The sequence below is a fragment of the Zeugodacus cucurbitae genome, chromosome 6, assembly GCF_028554725.1.
Source record: "Zeugodacus cucurbitae isolate PBARC_wt_2022May chromosome 6, idZeuCucr1.2, whole genome shotgun sequence".
Classification (NCBI taxonomy): Eukaryota; Metazoa; Arthropoda; class Insecta; order Diptera; family Tephritidae; genus Zeugodacus; species Zeugodacus cucurbitae.
Genome location: NC_071671.1, coordinates 38,941,473 through 38,949,663, shown reverse-complemented (window position 1 = coordinate 38,949,663; position 8,191 = coordinate 38,941,473). Strand labels below are relative to the sequence as shown.

The window sequence follows — 8,191 nt, the reverse complement described above, 5'->3', positions numbered from 1 at the left end:
TTGTTTGCGACCAGGGTACTAATTTTTAAAATTTTGCTAATTTGTTAGGTGTTTCAGCGTCACGGCCTTTTTTTAATGTTAATGGCAAGGAAATATGTTTTTGTTACGATAGCCCCCATTTGATAAAATGCAGCCGGAACCGCTTACAAATTAATAAAAAATAAAGTTTTCTTTAAAAATCGTCGCGTTAGTTGGTCCGATATAATCCATTTTTACAAAATGGACTCTAAGTCGATTTATCGGTGCGCGCATAAATTAACCGATGCTCATATTTACCCCAATACCTTCCAAAAAATGAAGGTTAAATTCGCGTCTCAAGTGTTAAGTAATACGGTCGCTTCTGGTATGTTATCCCTTTACAGCTCCGGAGCCTTAAGCTCAAATAGTGTAAGCTTTATTAATACCGCGGAATTCGTTTCTTTTTTTAATAAGTTATTCGACATTTTTAATAGCAGTTTTGTTGAGGCTATTGTATCCACTAAAAAAGTTTTTGAAGGTTCCCAAGAGCAAAAACAGTTTTTAGATGAGGCAGAACAGGTTTTAAAAACAATCCGGGTCATTGATGAGTTAGGAAACAACACAACAAATAATTTCAATTTTATAAAGGGGTGGATAATTAACATAAATAGTTTAAGACGCTTGTGGCGATTGCTGCCACATTCAGGATTTCCCTACCTAAAGACAAGACGACTATGCCAGGACAGTTTAGAACAATTTTTTGGTCAGATTAGAAGTAGAGGAGGTACTAGAGTAACACCTTTCATGTTCTCTAGCCTATTTAGAAAGTCGTGGGGCCTACGTTACGTAAATATCGTAACCAAAGGAAACTGTGAGCTGCCTTTAGAACCCGAAGCTACAGTAATTTCAGAACATAGCAACAATGTTCTTCTTAATGTGTGCAATGATTCCCTTTTGAACGACCTTTCTTGGCAGGATTTTCAAGGCTTACCACGGCCCGAACACTACATTGTTAGATCCATCACTTTAGGTAGTAGTTTAGAAATCAATTTTTTAAAAGAAAACGCATTTAGTTACTTCTGCGGCTATCTATATTTGAAAATTTTCAAAATGCACACATGCCTCCTGCCCTTGCCTTATTTAGGAGATGAAATTCCTTCTGATGAATTCATCTTCCTGCACCAAAATCAAATCGATAAATGCAACTTAGTTAAGCCGCCTAATGAATTTGTTGCATTTATTAATAACTTAGAAACTAAATTTGTTGAGGAATTCGACAGAAATTGTCACAAGATAGGTGTAGGAGAAATTCTTTTTTCTAAATTAAAAGATGTTAGGCCCTTCTTGTGTTGTGAAGACTGTGACCCAAATGTAGCAATTGCTCTTTTTATTAGAATTAGGATTTATTTTATAACTAAATTTTTAAATAGAGATCTTTCAGTCCCCAATTTTAAGAATAAAATTTTATGTGTTTCTAATTTGTAGTTTTCTTCTTTTTTAGGGGTTACAATAGCCAAAATTTAAACAATGTTTTTTTTTAATACACAGAGGCTCTAAAGTCAGGTTTTAATTTTTAGATTAGGTGAGAATTAGGGTATTAAATGTAGGCATTTGTATATATGTATATATTTATTTTATTATAAAAATTGTTATTGCATGCTGTGATATTGTTTTTGTCAATTTAATTTGTTATTTATGAATTTATTGTTATTGCTATTGTTTTTATCAATTTTATTTTTTTATTCATGAATTAATTGTTATTCTTTTGTTTTTTCGTTTGATTTATGTAAATAAAATATTTTTATGGGTGATATAGGCCTACTGGGGAACCGAGCACCCAAAAATAACTTCGGTAACGCGCCCTTTTGCGTACCTCATAGGTGGTGTGGAAAATGCAAATTGGGTGTTTAATTTAGAATGCCCAAAAAATTCTCTTTTTTCAGATCTGGCAACAATGCGAAATGTTATAAAAAACGCAAATTTTGAGGCGCTCTCACACTGGAATAAGTTGGACATCCCCTTAAGGTCCAAACCCAATGCTGGCTGGCTTTGCTTGCTTTTGTTGACTTTGCGTACTTTGAATGCTTGTACATATGTCCAAATAAGCGCTTTGAACGCTGTCCAAACAATTTGCTGATTCGTAAATTGAGAAAAAGCAGGGATGTTGACTAGAAGCAATGAAAACAATTTAAAATTTTTTATTTTAATAATAAAAATGAAAAAGATTAAACGCAAAATACGCCAACGACGAAAGTTTTGGGTACGCGAACTTTATTTAGATAGACCCAACTATGGTCTGTTTAAAATCGCTTTGGGCAAGCTAGCCAGAGACGAGGAGCAATTTCAAAAGTCATTACGAATGCCTCTTGCGCTATTCAATGTGTTACATGAATTGCTGGAAAATTCATTACAAAAGAATTCAATAAGAGCACCAATATCTTCAAAATGCAGATTATTTATAACCCTATTGTAAATATATTATGGATGTATAACTTTCTGTTTTTTCATGTTCTATTATCATTTGAAAGATACCTAGCTCACGGTGGCACTCGACAATTCCATACGCTTGTGCATAGAATTGGACTAACAACGCTCAGATAACATTAGAAACGTCTGAGGTAATATGGAATTTGTTGTCAGAACTCTATGTGACGGTGCCTTCCGAAATAGAGTGGTTACGTATTGCTGATGAATTTAAATTATTGTGGAATATGCCAAACTACATCGGTGCCATCGATGGGAAACATATTAACATTACATGTCCTTCGAATTCAGGTTCAATGTTTTATAATTATAAAGGCAATTACAGCATCGTACTGATGGCAATATGTGATGCCAACTACACGTTTACATGTGTAGATATTGGAGCGTACGGCAGTCAAAGCGATGGGGGTGTTCTTCAATTTTCAAAAATTACAGAAGCTATTGAAAATAAATCTCTCAACATTCCGGCAGATTGTCCATTACCGGGAGAATTAGAGCCGTTCCCACATTATTTAGTAGGTGATGCAGCATTTCCCCTTCGTCGGTATTTATTGAGGCCTTATCCAGGTAGAGGTATCCAGACAGAGCAGGCATATTTTAATAGGAGACTTTCTCGTGCACGTAGAATAATAGAGAATACTTTTGGCATACTTACTGCCAAATGGAGAATCCTTCGTACGACTCTATGTTTATCCCCAAATAGTGCGGAAAAAATTGTGAAGGCTTGTATCGTTTTGCACAATTTTGTGAAATTATCAACAAATAACTACATAAGTACAAACTTCGTTGATAGTTATGAAGATGATACGGTGATTGATGGTACTTGGCGAAGTGAAATTGTTCCCATACCATCAATTAGCCAAGTATCTTCAAACAGATGCAGTACAAGTAACTACAATATGAGAGATAAATTAAAAACACATCTATTCAACAACAAAATTTAATGTTTGTCACACCAAATTTTGCAACAAATGCTTGTTTTAAAAACTATTTATTAAATGTGTCTACTGAAAGAAGAAATAAATTTGAATAAATTGTTTCATTTCATTCATATTTTATTACTATAAAAAAACACTTACATAAACATAACAATTCAAATCAATTGATAATCATTAATCATTAGTTTTATTAATTTACATTTAAATATTTAAATTTTTGGTGAACATATTGCAGAACATCAAATTTAAATGTCAACTGTTGATGTTCAGGCACTTTTTCGAAAATGTCGCCAATGGCACCCAAGATATTATCATGAGGCTTTTGTGTTTTCAAAAAATCGTTAACATTTTCAGCCAACGAATTTAAATTGTAGTCCAGGTCTTCTTTTTTCTTCTTCCTCTTAGGTGGAACTGGCACTGCATTTTCTTCTTCATTATCCAAAATGATTTCCCCACTTTCGTTGATGTCAAAACTAAATGATGATTCTATTTCGGTTTCACTAATAACATTGGTTGTTGTGCTAAAATAATATATATAAACACATTAGTGTAATCACAACTGTAAGCAATATTTTCACTTATGCATATACAGTTTGTCAACAAATTCTTTGCAAAATGAAAATTGACTCAAAAAATCAACTTCGACATTAAATTTCTGTAACAAAGGTTTAGTTTTTTGTGATTTTTCTTTTACAGTATTATTATAGGATATATCTAGTCATAGAATATGTTAAAAAAATAACAAAAGTAAAAACAAAAACATAAGATAGGACTCAAATAAGCAAAAACAACAAAAAATCAATTGTCAATCAATTCTTTGCAAAATGCAAGCACATGTCGAAGAACGAATTCATGAGAAACGAACAGGACATTTTCAAAAAAAAAAAGCCAACACGTGTTCTTCTCGGAATATTCTGGCATATATTCATGTTTCGAATTGCACAGATCTAATTGGAACTACCGATCTAGTTGAAAATAAGAATCGTCAAGTAAATGAGTTCATGAGAAATTTAACCAATTGGTATATTTTCATTATTTCAAAGAAAAAAATAAAAAATAGGTGTCCAAAATTTTTAATATTAAGCTAAGGACTATATACAACATTATTCAGGTGCAAAAAATAAAATATACTGCATTGGAAGAACTCTGGACGCAAACTTTCAGAGCTTTCATTTTGGGATTTTTCTAAAGTATTACAATAAGTAGATAAAAACCCCAAAAATGTGCCCGAAATAATTGGGGAAAAATATAAAAAAATATTACAACAACAACAGTAACCATGAGGAAGTGAGAATAGTTTGAATCTTCCCCAGTACTCGTCCCATGTAGCCAGGAAAATGCCACAGTTATATACCAATAGCATCTATTACTATTGAAAATTAGCTGTAGTTGATGTTACTAAGCCAATGGAATACTGGAATGGCGTTAGTTTTTGTGACTAGACGAAGACAATGACGTAGCATCATGATGGACCCAGAAAAGTTTGGCGGAAACAGACTTCAGTCCTACGTTGGCCTATAATAATCATCTATAGCGAATTTGATATATTTTTTAATTTTAATGACAGAAAGCGGTGGCTTTTTCCACGCTACTTGGGACGAGTACTGACTCTTTTCTCACTTCCTCATGGTTACTGTTGTTGCTGTAATACTATTTTTTATTTGCCCCCATCTCTTTCAGTCAAATTTTTGGGGTTTTTATCTACTTATTGTATTATTTTAGAAAAATCCCAAAATGAAAGCTCTGAAAGTTTGCGTCCAGAGTTCTTCCAATGCAGTATATTTTATTTTTTGCACCTGAAAAATGCTGTATATAGTCCTTAGCTTAATATTAAAAATGGACACCTATTTTTTATTTTTTTCTTTGAAATAATGAAAATATACCAATTGGTTAAATTTCTCATGAACTCTTTTACTTGACGAATCTTATTTTCAACTAGATCGGTAGTTCCAATTAGATCTGTGCAATTCGAAACATGAATATATGCCAGAATATTCCGAGAACACGTGTTGGCTTTTTTTTTTTGTGAAATGTCCCGTTCATTTCTCATGACTTCGTTCTTCGACATGTGCTTGCATTTTGCAAAGAATTGATTGACAATTGGTTTTTTGTTGTTTTTGCTTATTTGAGTCCTATCTTATGTTTTTGTTTTTACTTTTGTTATTTTTTAACATATTCTATGATTAGATATATCCTATAATAATACTGTAAAAGAAAAATCATAAAAAACTAAACCTTTGTTACAGAAATTTAATGTCAAAGTTGATTTTTTGAGTCAATTTTCAATTTTCATTTTGCAAAGAATTTGTTGACAAACTGTACTTACTTTCTAGGTGCGACAGTTTTTTTCAAAAATACTAAGAGGTCGAAATATGGCCAGTTCTTCTTAAAAGCAGTAGCACTTCCACTGGGCTGGTGCTGCAATTTTAATTCTATGGCGAATCGGTCACGCAAAGACTTCCACCTTTTGCGACAGTCAGCCTCTTTAAAGATAAGTGTTTAAAATATAATTACATATATATGTTCCATTTTGAATTTTCATAACAAAAACTTACCCGACTCTCCGACAACAGCACAAACATCTCGCCAAGCTTGGTCTTTTTTGTTTTTGTCCCGGTAACACAACTGAGTTTTATCCCAGATGCATTTATTTTTTTCTATTTCGCTAATAAGCATTTCTTCGAACATTTTTAATTTGAAAATATCTGTCCAACTACAAAACATTTTTAAACTGCGCAATTTTCATTCAAACAAACCAAAAGACAGAGATGTCACAATCACGATTGCCACTTAATATCTTACGGACCAAAACGTTGAAAAAAATATTTTAATTATATTTTTAAATTTCATTTGAACAAATTTTTTGTCAAACGTTTTATTATTATTATATATGTACATGTATGTTAAATATTTAAAAGTTTCGTAAAAGGCTAAAATACACAAATGTGATAAAAAATGATGCGCCAATGTAGAAAAAAGATACCGACTGGCATCCTTGGTTAAAATATTATATGTCAAAAGCGACAAAAGCGCTGGAAAATAGAACATAGAGCTATTTGAAACTTCAAGCGCTTGAAGCAAAGCTGCATTTGGTCTCTTTTCATGTGCTGTAGTATAGTTCTATTCAGTTTTGACAGTTCCCACAGCAAAGCCAGCAAAGCCAGCCAGCATTGGGTTTGTACCTTTATCCCTGGAGTAACGTGTTGCTTGTTCAAAATTCAGACAGCAACTGATTTGTTTTCGCTTGTTCTCAAGAATGAAGTGCTGAACACATAGAAGACGACAAGCGACGAGCGACATCTGTCAAATATTAAAATACACGCGTTCTTAAGGGCACAGATTTTTTGACAACAGCACGACTTCTCGACAAAAGGGTTGAAGTCTTCGCTGTCGCCAAATTAGAAATGTTTCTAATTTTGCCGACGACAATGGCCGCTGTAGAGCTGCCACTAACATGTGAAATGTAAAATTATTCAAAGTTCTCAGAAGTATGACGTCATTTTGCCAGTAGAAACGTAAAATAGCTTTGATATATCATTTATAATAACAATCGATTATTTAAAACAAATAAATCGACAATGTTTACATTTTTTGCGTAAATAATTTCACTTTAAACTAAATATGTAAATTTTATTGAAGTGAAAGATGTTAGTGCAACAATGAAATTACTGTTTGATATGTCGCTGCCGTCTTCAAAATGTTCAAGACGCTGGCTTCAAAGCGACATTTGTGAACAGCCGTCGCTACGTCGTGTTGCCTTACTGAAGCCTTTCACTGCAATAAAATTTACATATTTAGTTTAAAATGAAATTATTTGTACAAAAAAAAAGTAAAAATAGGTCGATTTATTTGTTTTAAATAATCGATTGTTATTATAAATGATATATCAAAGCTATTTTACGCTTCTGCTGACAAAATAACGTCATACTTGTTAGAACTTTGAATAATTTTACAATTCACATATTAGTGACAGCTCTACAGCGGCCATTGTCGTTGGCAAAATTAGAAACATTTCTAATTTGGCGACAGCGGAGACTTCAACCTTTTTGTGGCAAAGTCGTGCTGTTGTCTAAAAAGCTGTGCCCTTAAGAACGCTTGTATTTTAATATTTGACAGATGTCGCTCGTCGCTTGCCGTCGTCTATGTGTTCAGCACTTAAGTCGTCAATTGTAGTGGAAGAGCAGTATAAAAACAAGAACAGACGTTCCTGTTCATTAGTAAATAAAAAGTTTTATTAACTTACATATTAATACAATATAGTGTTGTTATTGCGAAAAAATAAAGTCTAATAAAATTGTAATTTATTAAGTATAAATAAATACAATATTAATTAATAAATACAAGATTAACGGTAAAAAAAGTTTACTAGTGAAATAAGGCAGATAATAATAATAATAAAAAATGAAGGCAACAAAGGAAATTGTAGGTAAGAGACATACATACATATGCGTCGTCTAGTAAGAAATGAGAGGTACGGGTGCGTACCAAGTGCTCCTGGAAGAAGTAGCACAGCAGAAAGTACTAATTCAGCAGCTCCTGAGAGAACGCACCAACGACTCCTCGGCAATAATTAAAAAAATTCCAATTAAAAACAAAGAAGATTTTGGCCGAATTAAAGAAGACATAGAAGCTATCGGAAAGAAGAACTACGTAAGTAAATTTTTTCATTCGATTTCCTTATTTAAAATACGTTTCAGTAAATTTCGATTTTTTTTTATAAATTTTTACCGTTTATCGTTTTTACCGTGCTGATCAAATGTATGACTCAAATTCTCTAGGGTTCTGGGGTGGTGCAAAACCTGAAGAAGATA

At 32.7% G+C, this 8,191-nt stretch overlaps 1 protein-coding gene across 1 annotated transcript; it reads right to left on the bottom strand.

Annotated features, from left to right (window-relative positions):
* Positions 1-3,555: 3,555 nt before the first annotated feature.
* On the bottom strand, positions 3,556-7,588 carry LOC128922703 (uncharacterized). The gene is made up of 3 exons (XM_054234160.1): positions 5,936-7,588; positions 5,707-5,863; positions 3,556-3,901 (listed from the first exon to the last, which is right to left on the bottom strand). Exons 1-3 carry the CDS (start codon positions 6,102-6,104, stop codon positions 3,571-3,573), a joined length of 657 nt encoding a protein of 218 aa, XP_054090135.1. The 5' UTR covers positions 6,105-7,588; the 3' UTR covers positions 3,556-3,570.
* Between the last annotated feature and the right edge of the window lie 603 nt (positions 7,589-8,191).

Coding starts and splice junctions, on each gene's coding strand:
- LOC128922703 (XM_054234160.1), bottom strand. CDS start 6,104: ATGTTTTGTAGTTGGACAGATATTTTCAAATTAAAAATGTTCGAAGAA. Junction 5,864..5,935: donor TGCTGTTGTCGGAGAGTCGG/GTAAGTTTTTGT, acceptor TTATCTTTAAAG/AGGCTGACTGTCGCAAAAGG. Junction 3,902..5,706: donor AAAACTGTCGCACCTAGAAA/GTAAGTACAGTT, acceptor ATATTATTTTAG/CACAACAACCAATGTTATTA.